Here is a 15,826-nt window from a genome sequence, read left to right as displayed (position 1 = left end):
GCGCAAGGCGCGGGACGCTTGCAGAAACCGTTGCTCTCCTCCTGCTGGGCTGTGGTTCTGACTGCTGGGCTTTCTGACTCGCTCGGGACTCACGCTGAGGCCTCAGAAGGCTTGGTTTCTGGCCTGGGAGGCCCTCTGGGCCAGTCTTTGGTCAGTTCCTGCTCCTCCTCCGCGGTGAGCAGCACGGCGCATGGTAGGTGAGGGCAGCCGCACCTGCAGACCCAGGATGGGGAAGCCAGCCTCAGCGCCCTGGCTCCACAGTTGCCAGGAAAAAGTACTGCGTGCCGCCTAAGTGTGCACTTCAGAGTTACTTTTTAGTAAAGATGTGCATGATAGGAAATTCACCGTTTATCTGAAATTTCAGCTTAACTGGGTGTGCTGTCTTTCGATTTGCTAAATTTTTAAAGATTTATTTATTTGAAAGGCGGAGTCACAGAGGGAGAGACAGATCTTCCATCCGCTGGTTCACTCAAATGGCTGTAATGTCTGGAGCTGGGCCACTCCGAAGCCAGGAGCCAAGAGCTTCTTCCTGAGCTCCCACATGGGTGCAGCGGCTGAGGACGTGGGCCATCTTCCACTGCTGCAAAACTCATTAGCTGGAGCTGGATTGCAAGTGGAGCAGCACCGGTATCCAGGATGCAGGGGCTGCAGGCCCCTGGTGGTTTTACTGGCTATACCACAATGCTGGACCCTGATTTACTCAATCTTGCACCCTTGCTAGGGTCCCCATCTCACTTGGCCTGTAAGGATCTTCTCCTGTCTCTGGTGATAGCTTCTTGGGGGCTGGAGGCACCTGTTTTCTGTAGGCAGGGACTGCCTTATGCTGAGCCACAATGCCCGTTGGTGTATGTGGAAAATAATGTTACTTGCAACAGGAGAGATGGGTATTACGCTCCAGGAAACATGTTAGGGAGATGACATCCCTGGACTTGGCCCAACTCTTAGGCCAGAGGTTGGGTCCTTAGGAATCGCGGGCCCCTTGGAAAGTTTTATCATTTGGGAGAAGTAGCAGGAGCCACAACCCCCTTTTTAATTTGAAAGGCAGAGTTAAGAGACAGAGGGAGGCCGGCGCCACGGCTCACTAGGCTAATCTTCCGCCTTGCGGCGCCGGCACACCGGGTTCTAGTCCCCGTTGGGGTGCCGCATTCTGTCCCAGTTGCCCCTCTTCCAGGCCAGCTCTCTGCTGTGGCCCGGGAGTGCAGTGGAGGATGGCCCAAGTGCTTGGGCCCCGCACCCCATGGGAGACCAGGATAAGCACCTGGCTCCTGCCATCGGATCAGCGTGGCGCGCTGGCCTCAGCGCGCCGGCTGTGATGGCCATTGGAGGGTGAACCAACAGCAAAAGGAGGACCTTTCTCTCTGTCTCTTTCTCTCACTGTCCACTCTGCCTGTCAAAAAAAAAAAAAAAAAAAAAAAAGAGAGAGAGAGAGACAAAGGGAGAGCCAGACATCTGCTGGTTCACTCCCCAATGGCTGCAATAGCTAGGGCTGGGCCAAGCCAAAGCCCAGAGCCTGGAACTCCAGGTGGAAGAACCAAGCACTTGGGCCATCATCACTACTTTCCCTGGGAGCATTAGCAGGAAGCTGGATCAGAAGAGGAGCAGCCAAATTTTGAACCGACAGCAGTTATAGGAGGTAGCTTAGCCCGTTTCGTCATGATGCAGGCACCTATACTTTTTTTTTTGTAATGTTCATGTCAAACGCCATGGAGATGCTAGTGGTAGTCTGATCTTTAGAGTTTGTCCCGCTGAAGTGCAGTGAAGGTATTGTGCTCCAGATTCAGGTGTAATCTTTCTTTGTATGGTTAGCACATGCATATCAGCGTGATAGGTGCATTTGTGCCAGTTTTGATTTTTAATGACTACATTTATAAATACACGTGTATTTTTTTTCTGTACTGCTGCTGTTTACACAGAAGATGGCATGTACAATTTGTCTTCTTTATCACTTCATTCTGTGTTCTAGAGATCTCTTCCTGTTTTAAAATTTTTTTTTTATTTGACAGGTAGAGTTATAGACAGTAAGAAAGAGAGAGACAGAGAGTAAGATCTTCCTTCTGTTGGTTCACACCCCAGTTGGCCACAACAGCCAGAGCTGCACAGATCCAAAGCCAGGAGCCAAGTGCTTCTTCCTGGTCTCCCATGTGGGTGCAGGGGCCCAAGCACTTGTGCCATCCTCCACTGCCCTCCCAGGCCACAGCAGAGAGCTGGACTGGAAGAGGAGCAACCGTGACAGAATCCGGCGCCCCGACTGGGACTAGAACCCAGTGTGCCAGCACCGCAGGCGGAGGATTAGCCTGTTGAGCCATTGCACTGGCCTATCTATTATTTATTTAAGACATGGGGATGAGGGTGGGGAGAGACATCTGTAACAGCTTGGGGCTAGGACAGGCTGAAGCCAGAAATCAGGAACTCAACCAGGTCTCCTAAGTGGGTGGTAGGGACCCAACTACTTGAGCCATTACTGATGCCTCCCTGGGTGCAATTGGCAGGAAGCCAGAATTGGAAGTGGGGCCAGGATTCACCTGAGGCACTTGCACAGGGTTGTGGGCATCCCAAGGAGTGAGTGCCTTAACCACTAGGCCAAATGCCTATATCCTCTTCCTTTTTAAAAAAAGTGTTCATTAGGCTGGTGTTGTGGTGCATCCCACATTGGAGTGTGGTTTGTCCCGGCTGCTCTGCTTCCTATCCAGCTCTCTGCTAGTACATCTAGGAAAGCAGCAGAAGGTGGCCCAAGTGCCTGGGTCCCTGCCACTTGTATGGGAGGACTGGATGGAGTTCCAGGTTCCTGGCTTCGGCCTGAACCAACCCTCCTGTTGCCACCATTTGGGGAGTGAACCTGTGGTTGGAAGATCTTTCTGTCTCCCTGTCACTCTTCCTTTCAGATAAATAAAAAATAAATCTTTAAAAGTAAGAAGAAAAAGTCTGCATAAATGAAAAGACTGGAACATTACTGGGAGAATAGCTCTGTGATGAGGCTACTCTTTAAGCAGCAAGAGGAGTTTGTCTCCCAGTGGGAGGAGAGACAGATGCACACACAGATAGTTCTCAGGTAGTGTGACAAGGGCTGTGTGAGTTATTTGGAGAAGGAGGTATATCTTTGGGTTGCCTGAGAAACCTTAGGGATTGAGAAATGATCTTCATATTGCAATTAAGGAGATAGTTTCCAAGTTGAGAGAGAGAGAGAGAGAGAGAGAGAGAGAGGATCATCATGTACAGGAGTCATGGAGATGAAAAACTCCAAGTTAGACCCCCAGGGTATATTGGCAGCAGGAGAGATATCTGAGCCTGAAGAGAAACTTGGGGCCAGATTGTGAATTTTTATTCTCTAGCTTTGGAAATTCACAATTATTGTTATTTTTAAAAAGAAGTAGACTGTTGTGATGTTTTGTAAAAATGGCCTAGGAGAACATCTTATTACAGTCAGCAGGGTTGGGGCTCTGAAATCACGATGCGGGCACAGCCTGTCTGCTTCGTCTGCCAGCTGTGTGACCCTGTGCTGTTCTGTTATACTCTTTGTGCTGGGTTTTTTTCCCCTCTGTGGGCACAGTGAGGAGCATGATTTTTTTTTTCAGGTGTGTTGTGAGGATTAAGTGAGACAGGCATTGCTTAAAGTCACCAGTCATGAGAGTGCCCCTTTCTGACTCTTAGACTTGAGAGTCTCTCGGGATTTTGAAACTATTTTACTTTCAGTGGCCTGTGGAGCCATTTTGGAAGATGTTAGAAGTTTCTGGGGCCAGCTTGCTTGTGCCATCCCTAATGGGACATCCCCAGGATGGAAGACAGCTCAAATGCTTTGTTGACCTCACGGGACTTGCCTCTTATTGTGCTTTCAATGAAAATTTCCTGTACTGATGCAAAACTTTCTTTTAAAGGTTTTAATTTATGCATTAGAAATGGAGTCATTGTATCTTCAGAAGCATCTTGGGGCATGCCTAACTCAAGGTCTTGCAGAAGTGGCAAGAGTTCGCCCGGTGGATCCGATAGAATATTTAGCATTGTGGATTTACAAGTATAAAGAAAATATGACTCTGGAAGAACTGGTAGGTATGGAGCTCTGTTTAGGACATTTAGAGGAGTAAAATAATAGGTCGAAACTTCTCTGCTTTTTTAAAAAAATTAAATACTGCTTTTTTATTATAAACATAATGTTTATTATAGAAAAACTTGGACAATATGGAAAAATAGAAAGGAGAAAAGATATCTGAAGAAAATGTCTACTTTTATTTTTATGTATATTCTATGTATGGTCATTGTTCTGTATATCAACCTGTAGATTTTCTTGTATATGCTTTTCATCATTCTCTGAATTATTTCAGTTTTGTGCATTCTATTCAAAGAAAACATACCTCTCCCCTACATGTTATATGGTTTCCAAAATGGATAGACTATAACTTGCTTCATCCTTTTCCTATTGGTGATGAAGATACTCCAAGCCTTGTTTTTACAGATCGTTTGTTCTCTGGTAAGTCGTGTGCTGTTGTTTCTAAACAACCCTAGAGACAGAAGGAAATGGCCCAGCTGGAGCATGAACGGGAGTTAGCTCTGATGGAGCAGGAGATGCTGGAGCGGCTCAGGGCGGAGGAGCTCCTGTTTCAGCAGGTGAGACGAGCAGGATCGGGCGGCGCATGGACTGCCAGCGTCCTCCTCCCTGGGGTATGACCCGGCGCTGCAACCTGCCACCAGCTCTGGCGCCTCACGTGGCTTTCTGGTATCTTCAGCTTTGTGTCTGTGTTTGTGTCATTTCTGCTGGAGAAGCAGTACCCGTTGGTAAAAGGCAGACCTAGAGTGTGCAGTCTCAGCACCCCAGTGAGACCCTCCCCAGTGGTCACTGTTGCTGTTGAACTGAAAAGCGCTCACACAAGGCCACCAGAGATTTTTCAGGATCCGTGTTGAATGGGGTGTTGGGATGGAGCAGTTAAGCAGGGGAGATGCAAAGTGTTAATAATGTTTTCTTTTTCTTTTTTTTTAAAGATTTATTTATTTATTTGAAAGAGTCACACACAGAGAGAGGAGAGGCAGAGAGAGAGAGAGAGAGAGAGAGGTCTTCCATCCGCTGGTTCACTCCCCAGATGGCCACAGTGGCTGGAGCTGCACCGATCTGAAGCCAGCAGCCAGGAGCTTCTTCCGGGTGTCCCACATGGTGCAGGGGCACAAGGACTTGGGCCATCTTCTGCTGCTTTCCCAGGCCGTAGCAGAGAGCTGGATTGGAAGTGGAGCAGCCGGGACTCGAACTGGCGCCCACATGGGATGTCAGCGCTTCAGGCTATGGTGTTAACCCGCTGCGCCACACCACTGGCCCCGTGTTAATATTATTTTCAAGGAGATTTTGAGGAATAAGATTTTTTGTTGTTTTAAGTGGTAACATTAGGAGACAGAGTGATTCATAGAGTCAGATTTCCTTGGAGATAAGGGGAGATGGGGCCTGGAACACGGGTTAAACAGGTGGATGAGAGAACACCTTTGTAACCCAGGGAAGAGGGCAGGATGGATGGGCGTGAGTGAGCGCGTGGCTTTCATGGCACAATGTTGGAAGCAGTGTCTGTATGACTGTTCCTATGCTCTTTATGAAGTAGTGACCTTGGTCCTCTGTGAAGCTCAGGGCAGCAGGAGGTGTGTGGAGAGTAGACAAGGGTTGAAATGGTGGCTTTGGAGAATGGAAGAGAGCGAAAGTTAGCATTCCCTGGTAGCATTTGGAGACCAAACACACATAATGGTGGTGTTTGGTGAGGCTGTGTGATTCCGATTTCCCCCGATTTAGGCCTGCATATCTGAGGTTGTAGACACTTTGGCTGAAGTAGGTGTGGGGTGGCAGGATTGGGGAGCTGAAGATGTTGGCAAGAGGATAGTTGGAGGGGTGGGTCACGGAGTATAATGTGGATTAGGGAGCGTTCCAAAGTGGTTTTAGAACTAAGTGTGACCCACATCGGCAGTTCTGTTATCTAACACTTCACTCTAGGTTCTTGACTCGAGTGCACACGTTTAGAAAATTGGAAAAGAAGGCCTCTGCTTTGTGTGTGTGAATAAAAAAAAAAACAGAGACCTGATAAAATAGCCTCTCTGCCTAATCTGCCATCCTTGATCCCTTAGGATAAATTTCGCTGCTTCCGAGGCTTCATTTTCAGTCAGTTCTCTTATTCTGGAAGGGAAGTTGTAAAGTATTGAATGGGGTGTAAAAACTATCATCCAGACAGGCAAGGCATTCCAGCAACTCCTCTCACCAAAAGGCTACACTCCTAAAAAAGCTGATTCTTTGTGCATGTATTTTTTCCAGCCAGAGAAATAAAACATCAAGCATGTTTTAGTTAACTCATCATTGGTAAAAGTCTTTTCTTGCTTGGATAACAAATGAGTTACTTGGAAATTTACTTTGGTTCCAACCTTCTTTTCATTTTTAAATCTTGTGAAAAAATACATGGGATACTTCTATTTTGAATTTTCTACTTTTTATTGCTTTTGCTTTCATATGAGTTGAGAATATTGTGAATGAGTGCTTATGTTGATACCACATTCTTTAGTACAGTGCTATATAATAAAAGCCATATTTTTTTAAAAGATTTATTTATTTTACTTGAAAGTCAGAGTTACACAGACAGAGGAGAGGCAGAGAGAGAGAGAGAGAGAGAGAGAGAGAGGTCTTCCATCCGCTGGTTCACTCCCCAATTGGCTTCAACGGCTGGGAACTGCACCCATCTGAAGCCAGGAGCCAGGAGCTTCTTCCAGGTCTCCCATGTGGGTGTAGGGGCCCAAGGATTTGGGCCATCTTCTACTGCTTTCCCAGGCCATAGCAGAGAGCTGGATCTGAAGTGGAGCAGCCGGGACTCGAACTGGTGCCCACATGGGATGTCGGCACTTCAGGCTATGGTGTTAACCTGCTGTGCCACAGCGCTGGCCCCAAAGCAATATTTTTCTGTTTCATTTGATAACAAAATATGGGACAGGCATTTAGTGTAGCGATGAAGACTGTGCTTGGGATGCTTGCATCCCATATCAGAGTGCCTGGGTTCAAGAGTCGGTCCTGCTCCCAATCCTAGCTTCCTGCCAATGTGTACCCTGGGAGGCAGCAGGTGATAGCTCAAGTACTTGGGTCCCTGCCACCCATGTGGGAGACCTGGATTGAGTTCCTGGCATTTGGAAATTGAATCGGCAGATGGGAGACCTCTGTCCCTATCTCTCTGCCTCTCTGCCTCCCGATGAAATAAATGTAAAAATGGACAACAGAATAATCCATACTCCATTGTGCCTTAAAAGTGTGACGTTCAGAGTTCACTTTTCTTGTTTTGGTTGATGGGTATAATTAAAATAAAAATGTGCATGTTAGTTATACTGAGGTACTGCAAATCCCATTGATTTATAACATTGTCATTGTGATTTGCAGCCAGTGGACTGAGCAGACGTGCAAAACAATGTTAGCACCTCATATGGTCTCTGTTGGAAGTAAAAGCAGTTGTAGGCCATACATAAGCAAATAAGATGAACATGAGCATGGTGTAAAGGCCATTCCTAGCTTATGGGCTGGACAATTTGAGTCAGATTTGGCCCCTAGACTGTATTGCTGACCCCAATTTTAGCGCAACATATATTGTTGGTTATTCACGGTTCAGATAATATTCTTAAGATTTCCTCACCTACTGTTCTGCAACCAAGATTTGGCTATTTGAATATTCATTTATTTTATCTAGAGAAATTGGTGCAGTCTCATTTGTAGCTTCAAGAACAAAGAAGTGACTTCATTTTGTCCAAATTGTAGTTTCCAAAATTAGCAGTTAAGAAAGCTTCTTTTTTAAAAAAAATCCTGTACTTCATGAAATACTTGTAGAACCTAAAATATTAAGTGACTGTGACCATTTATTTTTGTGAGTTGCTGAAATTTCAGTGGGTATAACATAATTACCCTGGAACATTTAAAAGTTACAGTGTTAATTCCTTGCACTTAATCTGACTGTAATCTGACTTATGTATTTCTGAATGTTCAGCAACAGCTGGCGCTCCAGCTGGAGTTGGAAATGCAAGAAAAGGAGAGACAGAGAATAGAGGAACTGCAGAGAGCTCAAGAACAACTGGAGAAGGTAATTTGAAGTTTTATAAATGTTTTGTTTGAAGATATATTAAGTTCTTTGAAATACTGAGGGTTTTTGATCTCTGAGACAGTAGTATGTTAGATGTATTAGCAACAATAATTTACATTTAACATGTTTTCATGCAGATTTTTTTTTGACAGGCAGAGTTAGACAGTGAGAGAGACAGAGAGAAAAGTCTTCCTTTTCCGTTGGTTCACCCCCCAAATGGCTGCTATGGCCGGCACACCGCGCTGATCCGAAGGCAGGAGCCAGGTGCTTCCTCCTGGTCTCCCATGGGGTGCAGGGCCCAAGCACTTGGGCCATCCTCCACTGCCCTCCCGGGCCACAGTAGAGATCTGGACTGGAAGAGGAGCAACCGGGACAGAACCGGTGCCCCAACTGGGACTAGAACCCGGGGTGCCAGCGCCGCAGGTGGAGGATTAGCCTAGTGAGCCGCGGCGCCTGCCCTGACTGCTTCACTTCTGATCCAGCTTCCTGCTAATGGCCTGGGAGGGCAGAGGAAGATGGCCAACATGTGTGGGAGACCAGGGTGGGGTTCCTGGCTCCTGGCTTTGGCTGGTCCCAACCCAGCCAGTGTGGTCCTTTGGAGAGTAAACCAGCATGGAGGATTTCTGTCTCACTGTCTCTTCTTCTCTGTCACTCTGTCTTTGAAATAGTCTTTCAAAAAAGTTTTATTTAATTATATATGAAACATAGTTATCTTCTATTACTATAGAGTGTCGCTCCCCCTCTTCGCGGAGGAACGACACAGGACCCTGCGCTGTTCTTTTGTCTGCTTGGCCCTTCCCGGGTTTGCTGCTGGTCCTTCCCGGGTTGGCTGCCGTCCCTCCACCTCCGTGGAGGGGCGGGCCTCCCTGCCACTTTCCCCACTTCCGTGGGGGAGCGGCACACCGCCGGCCGGCTCTCTCGGGGGCCGCACAGGTGTTCCTTCAGATAGATGTTCCTGGTGCATGTTGTCTCTCTCCTCCTTTATAGTCCTCTTCCACCAATCCCAACTCTGCTACCCACACGCCGAGCACGCTGCTCTCCTCCAATCAGGAGCAGGTCCTGCAGCTTGTCAAGTTGGTGAGAGGCAGCTGTGTAGAAGCTGTTTACTCCTCTCCCAGTGCCATATTGTGGGAGAGCAGATGCATAGAATAAGTCTTAATTCCAGTAACTTAGTCTAGTTGGAGTTGCTCCCCACAATAGAGTAGTAAATAAAAAAAATAAAGTAAATACAATAAAAGTAAATAAAGTCAAGGTCTGTGATTTTGTGTTAAGTACATTCAGATCACTCTTCAAAGACTGATAGAATTTGGCTTTAGGTTGAATATAGCATTGGTAAAAATAAAAATGCTTGGAAATTAATGTGAAGCAAAATGAAGTATGTTCAAAGTATTCTTTTCATTTTATCTGTTACAGGAAATGAGAATGGAAAGTATCGCTAAGGGTGAGGATAGTTTACGTTCAGAGGTGAGAAGCAAAAGATTTTATTTTATGTGAAATGAATGAGTTTCCTGAAATGTAAGGCTTAATTTTGATGCATTAGTAGCTAACTTTTAAATAAGGATATTATCACAATTGATATTCAAAATATATATTCTAGTAATAACAAGTCACAGATATGATGTGCTTTGAAGCAAAATTTCAAAGTGGATAGAAAAAATTGGGCATTCAACTTGTATTTTTTAAAGATTTATTTATTTATTTGAAAGTCATAGTTATATAGAGAGAGGAGAAGGAGAGGCAGAGAGAGAGAGAGGTCTTCCATCTGCTGGTTCACTCCGCACTTGGTCGCAATGTTTGGAGCTACAGCTAGCTGAAGCCGGGAGCCAGGAGCTTCTTCCAGTCTCCCATGTGGGTGCAGGGACCCAAGGACTTGGGCCATCTTCTACTGCTTCCCCAGTCCATAGCAGAGAGCTGTATCGGAAGTGGAGCAGCTGGCACTTGAACTGGTGCCCATATGGGATGCTGGCACTGCAGGCCAGGGCATTCACCCACTGTGCCACAGTGCCAGCCCTGTTGTTTGTATTTTTAAAGAGAGTATCCTGAGATATTCACCATATTTCTTATATATTTTAAATTTGTGCATGTACTTTTATGTTTTAGCAATTATTACTAGAATTCCATTGTCATTAAGAGGTATTGGTTAATTGTTTTAAATAATAATGCTGAATTTTGATGTTGTAATTCAGAAATTTTTTACAAAAATTGAAAGAAAAGTAATATATTAATTTTGAAGTGATTTAAAAGTAAAAATGATTTTTTTGAGTGCAGGAATCACTCCTAGACTCGGGCAAAACCCTAGCTGAAATTAGCGATCGATATGGAGCACCAAATTTGAGCAGAGTGGAAGAACTTGATGAACCAATGCTGTCTGATGTAAGCATCTAAATCTTAAAAACAATGCTTTCCCCCTTTGGTAAAGTCTAGCGCAAACGAGGCCAAGCTTTGCTGGCAAATGGATTTTTGCTTCATAGGAAGAAAACCAGCTGCCCGGTTGCTGACCATAGTCCTAACTGGCATTTCGCCCTTTTGCTAACTAACGTGTAACTGGCATATTCAAATCTGTGTTTATCTATATACCTGTATCTATGGCTGAGTCATGGTTGTCTGCATATTTGGAGTTAGACTTTGGAAAAATTCAAAGCCTCTTCAAAATATGTATTTAAAATTATTTTGTGAAATACATCATATTCAATTTCAGGGGAGACTATTTTGGTTTACAGTAGCAAAGCCCAGAACAAATAAAATCCTAATGCGAGTGTATGCTTCATGGCATGTGCCTGCCACTGTGGCAGATGCAGTCGTGACTGTGGTAGATATTTCTTTGTGGAGTTTGCCGTCTAGAGGGGAAACAGACAGTTAAATCGGACGCGTATTTAATGGTGCTTACTGGAGTGACAAGACGATGTGCTGTCCAAACCAGCCTGCTTTTGAGAACAAAAGGAGCCCGATCAGCAGGTGTGAACCAGCGCTGTCCTGGCAGGGAGGTGCGTTTGGCTCCTGTAGTCAGTGTGCACTAAGTGGGAAAGGCAGAGGCGTGGAGGAGCCTTGGTCAGCGAGGACTCGGGAGGGAAGTCAGTGATTCGTAGCTCAGTGCTGAGAGCACAGAAGGTGTAGAGAGTCGGGGAGGAGAGACTGCAGAGGTGAGGAAGGGAGGCGTCAGGGCTCAGACTGTAAAAGAACTTGCAGCTCCTGCTCCGAGGCTTATATTTTACTGTATAGGGGTTGATATGGTCAGAACTGCATTCTATTTTATTTTTCCTGGCGGTTTAAATTAATCTTTTCTGCATTTTTAAATTTCTTTATAATGACAATTTACTTTTATCATCAAGAAGAGATGTTCCACCTGCTAGGACAACAGTTACCTTAATAGTTCCAAGCTTCATTGGATTTTTGACAATATCATGGTAGTTATGGAGTCCCAAAGCATTAGCATCAACAGAGATCAGAGAAGGGCCATGCATATGATAAGTGCCCCTTTAAAAACCTCACTCCTGCAGGAGAAGCACCTGGCTCCTGGCTCCTGCCATCGGATCAGCGCGGTGCGCCGGCCGCAGCGCGCCGGCCGCGGCGGCCATTGGAGGGTGAACCAACGGCAAAAGGAAGACCTTTCTCTCTGTCTCTCTCTCTCACTGTCCACTCTGCCTGTCAAAAACAAAAAAAAAAAAACAACAACAACAAAAAAAAACAAAAAAACCTCACTCCGGTGCCTCAATTGTTCGGTTGCTTTAACACTCTTTAAAGCTTCACATTGCTGCTGAGAGTCCGGCAAAATATCCTTCAGCACAGTTTCTTTTGTCTGTGGCATTCCTACTGATTTTTTTTTTCCTGTAAGTTTTGGAGAAGATGCACTATTGGCTTTAACTACTGAAGCTGTGGAGTTGTAATATCTGCTTTTCTCTGGACACCCCCTGTAACTTGGGCCACGATTTGTGAGCTAGAAGTGGGTGGAGCTCCTTGCGTGGTGTGTCGGGGAGAAGTAGATGTCTGGAAACAGAGGGAGTCCTGTGCTGCTTGGCTACCTTTTCTGTTGCTTGGGGGATTTTTTCCTTTAATAGAAGCCACTGCTGCGTTCTGCTGAGTGCCTTGCCTTACTCTGGCCTTGCGGACCACAACCGGTTCTTCTGTGGCGTTGGAGACACTTTCTGCACCAAAGCTGCTCTAGAGCTTGTGCCGTAAGAGCAGTGTCGTCTCCAGGCTTGTCATATAAATAACAATTTTTTTTTTAAATTTTTTGACAGGCAGAGTGGACAGTGTGAGAGAGAGACAGAGAGAAAGGTCTTCCTTTTGCCGTTGGTTCACCCTCCAATGGCCGCCACGGTCGGTGCACCACACTGATCCGAAGGCAGGAGCCAGGTGCTTCTCCTGGTCTCCCATGGGGTGCAGGGCCCAAGCACGTGGGCCATCCTCCACTGCACTCCCGGGCCACAGCAGAGAGCTGGCCTGGAAGAGGGGCAACCGGGACAGAATCCAGCGCCCTGACCGGGACTAGAACCCGGTGTGCCGGCGCCGCAAGGCGGAGGATTAGCCTGTTGAGCCGCGGTGCCAGCATAAATAACAATTTGAGAACATGGCATTGGTTCTCCAAATGCTTCTTCTTCTTTTTTAAAATTTATTTGACAGGTAGAGTTGTAGACAGTGAGAGAGAGAGAGAGAGACAAAGAGAAAGGTGTTCCTTCCATTGGTTCACTCCGCAAATGGCCGCTACGGCCGGTGCTGCGCCAATCCGAAGCCAGGAGCCAGGTGCTTCCCCCTGGTCTCCCATGGGGTGCAGGGCCCAAGCACTTGGGCCATCCTCCACTGCACTCCCGGGCCACAGTAGAGAGCTGGACTGGAAGAGGAGCAACCGGGACAGAACCAGCGCCCCAACCGGGACTAGAACCCGGGGGTGCTGGTGCTGCAGGCAGAGGATTAGCCTAGTGAGCCGCGGCACTGGCCCCAGCTGCCCGTTTTTCTTAGTGTTCATAAACCCTGGTGGAGGAGGGTTAACAAGAGCTGTTTGTCGACTTGGCAGAGAGGTTCTTAGCTGCTTTGAATCCCGGTACCCGAATGTTGTCTACATGTACGTGTCCTCTGAAGAAGGACCTCACGGGGTCGTCCCTGGCAGACTGCGCAAGATTGAGTGGTGCAGGACAGCCTTTCATGGACGCTCGCCACCAGCCCTCACCCCAGGGGCTGCCCAGAACTGCATTTTGAAAAGACCATCTGGCTGTAGTAGGGACACTGTGGTTGTGATCTAGAGAGACAAGACCTAGGTAGCCTGAAGTGAGTGGCGTTTGACAACCATTCAGAGGGCGGAGCAGGACTCAGCAATAGTCAATGGGCCACTGTGTATTAATTAATTAATAATTTGTATTATGATCTGGCACTATGCGGGGGGCCAGACAATACCAATGAACAAAATGCCTTTCCTTTGGGGGCCGTGGCCCACTGGAAAGTGCTGTGAGGGACAGAGCAGGGAAACCTGCCCTGGTCTGGGCGGGTCTTCCTGGGGAAGCAACCTTTAAGGAATTAGCCCGAGGGGAGCCCAGAGGATGGGGAGAGCAAGGCGCTTTCAAAGGTCTGTAGCAGTCCAGTATCGTGGCTGAGTTGCAGGAGCCCGGGGAATTGTGTGTTGAAGCTGGAGCGGTGGATAAAGGCCAGATCACACTGGGCTGTAGGTTTTGTTAGGGATGTTAAGCTGAAGTGTGGTGGGAATTTTGGAAAAGAGTAAAAGGAAGAGATCTGTGTCTCTGTAAGATGGGAAGGCGAGAGGACTGAGGGGGGCAGGAGTAGGAAAGGAACCCTACCTAGAAAGTTGCTGCGGTCACACAGATGCAGGTGACCAGGGTTGGACAGCGGACATAGGGAGAAAGAACTGAGTGAATCTGAAATTGGCTGCAAGAACAGGGGAGAGAAGGGAGCAGGAGGAGGCCCAGAGTTCTTCTCCTGGGCAATTGATATTACCATTTGATGAGCTGACAAACGTAGGAAAATGAATTAGGCTTTTAAAAAATGATGGCTTTAGTGGTGGACATGTTGACTTTGAGGTTACTTTGAGACATGCAGATGAGGGTGTCTACATAGCAGTTGGTGGACAGTGTGGGTGTGGAGGACTAGGGAGAGGCCCAGGCGAGACTGAATTCAGCAGTTATGGGCATACGTGCTAAATCAAGCTAGGGGAGTGAGCAAGGTACAAAGGAGAGCATACGGTGTGTGAAGGTTGGGGGCTCAGAGGGAAACTGTCAGAAATTCCAACATGTAGGGATAGGGACAGTAAGAGGACCTCCACAAGGAGGTTATGAAAGGTTAGCTTTCTACAAGAAAATACTCAAGATAAGCTAATTATGAAGGAGGGAAGTTTATTCTGGCTCATGGTTTTGGAGGTTCACAGACCAAGATTAGGTGTTCCTCATTTGTCTGGCCATCTGGTGAGGCCAGAGCGTGACAGTGTCCGAACAATGCAGGAAGATGATCAGGTGGTGAGTCAGGGGGCAGACATGTGGCTAGGCCTGACTGGGCTTCTATAACCAATTCTCGTATATGAACTACATTCTGAGGGCACCCCCCCGCCATGACTAAGGACTGCTTCCTAGCCCACTCCTAAACACCATAATTGGATTAAGTTTCCACTCTCTTAGTACCATTACTTTACGACCCTGGGGATTAAATGTGTGAGTTCAGGAGCCATATCATATTTGACCCAGAGCACACAAAAACAGAAGTAGAAGAAACGTTGGGATAATGGATACCTGAAAACATCATTTATGGTTACATTCTATTTGGATATTCTTCGAAATGATCAAAAATTCCTAAAAAGCTTCATCAATGCAGTCACATAGAAATGACCCAAACTATGGTTTTCTTTGGCTTGTATCTTTTCACAGGCCTAATTGTATTAAAGCATTATTTTTTTTATTTTGCTTTTAGGTCGCATTAAACATTGATCAAGATTTGTAGGATCAACGATCCAGAGCAAGAAAATAAAAATTGTTTTGGCTGATTTAAAATTTCAAAACAGGAAGTCCTCATTTTTTCCTCTCAAACTTGAACTCCTCTTTTTTTTTAAATAAAAAAATTTATTTGCGTATTTTTTTGAAAGGCAGAGACACATAGAGAGAGGAAGGAAGGGAGGGAGGGAGATACCTTCCACTTGCTGGTTCACTCCCCAAATGGTTGCCAGCAGCTGAGTCACGGCCAGGCTGAAGCCAGGAGCCAGGAGCTCCGTTCAGGTCTCCCACGTGGCGGACACTGGCCCTCCTTCACTGCCTTCCAGGAAGCCGGGTCAGAAGCACACAAGCAGGAACTTGAACCCGTGCTCCGATATGGGATGCCACTGTTGCAAGCAGTAGCTTAACCCACTGTACCATGAAGCTGCCCCCAAAGTCTACTTGCTTCCCTCTAAAGACAGCTCTATGAAAGGGCTTCAAAGGTAGCCTTAAAATATGGTTTTGGGTTCCCCCAGTGTATCTGGTTTTTCATGTGATTCCTTTGATAGAATGAGAGAGTTTGGTGAAGTAATCAAGGCAAATGGGAGACAAGCTGAAAGAATGGGTGCAACTGTGTGAGAACAAGGTGGCCTGGGAGGAAAGTTGCCAGTCTGTGCACAGTGAATGAGGCTACTACAGGGTGGGGAGCAGGAGCCCTCAACACACTTTAGATAGGCTGCTTTCCGCTGCGAGTAAGCTATATAGCATTCCTGTTTCCTGGAAGGTGTGGCTTTGCAGAATCACTTAATCCACGCAGCTGGATGAGGCTGGGGAGGTAGAGGAGTGTTCACCCGT

The 15,826-nt window shown here is 46.6% G+C and overlaps 1 protein-coding gene across 4 annotated transcripts in view; it reads left to right on the top strand.

Annotated features, from left to right (window-relative positions):
• DYDC1 (DPY30 domain containing 1) overlaps positions 1 to 15,062 on the top strand; it is a 69,790-nt gene extending 54,728 nt beyond the window's left edge. The window contains exons 1-7 of one of the 4 annotated variants that reach the window (XM_008274308.4): positions 10 to 174; positions 3,873 to 4,040; positions 4,498 to 4,599; positions 7,974 to 8,066; positions 9,480 to 9,530; positions 10,335 to 10,439; positions 14,973 to 15,062. In XM_008274308.4, the coding sequence (XP_008272530.2) occupies positions 3,894 to 4,040; positions 4,498 to 4,599; positions 7,974 to 8,066; positions 9,480 to 9,530; positions 10,335 to 10,439; positions 14,973 to 15,002 (528 nt within the window). In that variant the 5' untranslated portion in view covers positions 10 to 174; positions 3,873 to 3,893 and the 3' untranslated portion in view covers positions 15,003 to 15,062. Of the gene's footprint in view, positions 1 to 9; positions 198 to 3,872; positions 4,041 to 4,497; positions 4,600 to 7,973; positions 8,067 to 9,479; positions 9,531 to 10,334; positions 10,440 to 14,972 lie in introns of those variants that run through there. The other 3 variants (XM_017350531.3, XM_051833049.2, XM_008274307.4) reach the window with 3 other exon arrangements.
• The last annotated feature ends 764 nt before the right edge of the window (positions 15,063 to 15,826 follow it).

The sequence above is a fragment of the Oryctolagus cuniculus genome, chromosome 15 (genome assembly GCF_964237555.1).
Source record: "Oryctolagus cuniculus chromosome 15, mOryCun1.1, whole genome shotgun sequence".
NCBI lineage: Eukaryota > Metazoa > Chordata > Mammalia > Lagomorpha > Leporidae > Oryctolagus > Oryctolagus cuniculus.
Note: the sequence above shows the minus strand (reverse complement) of the source record. Positions and strands in the feature narration are given on the sequence as shown.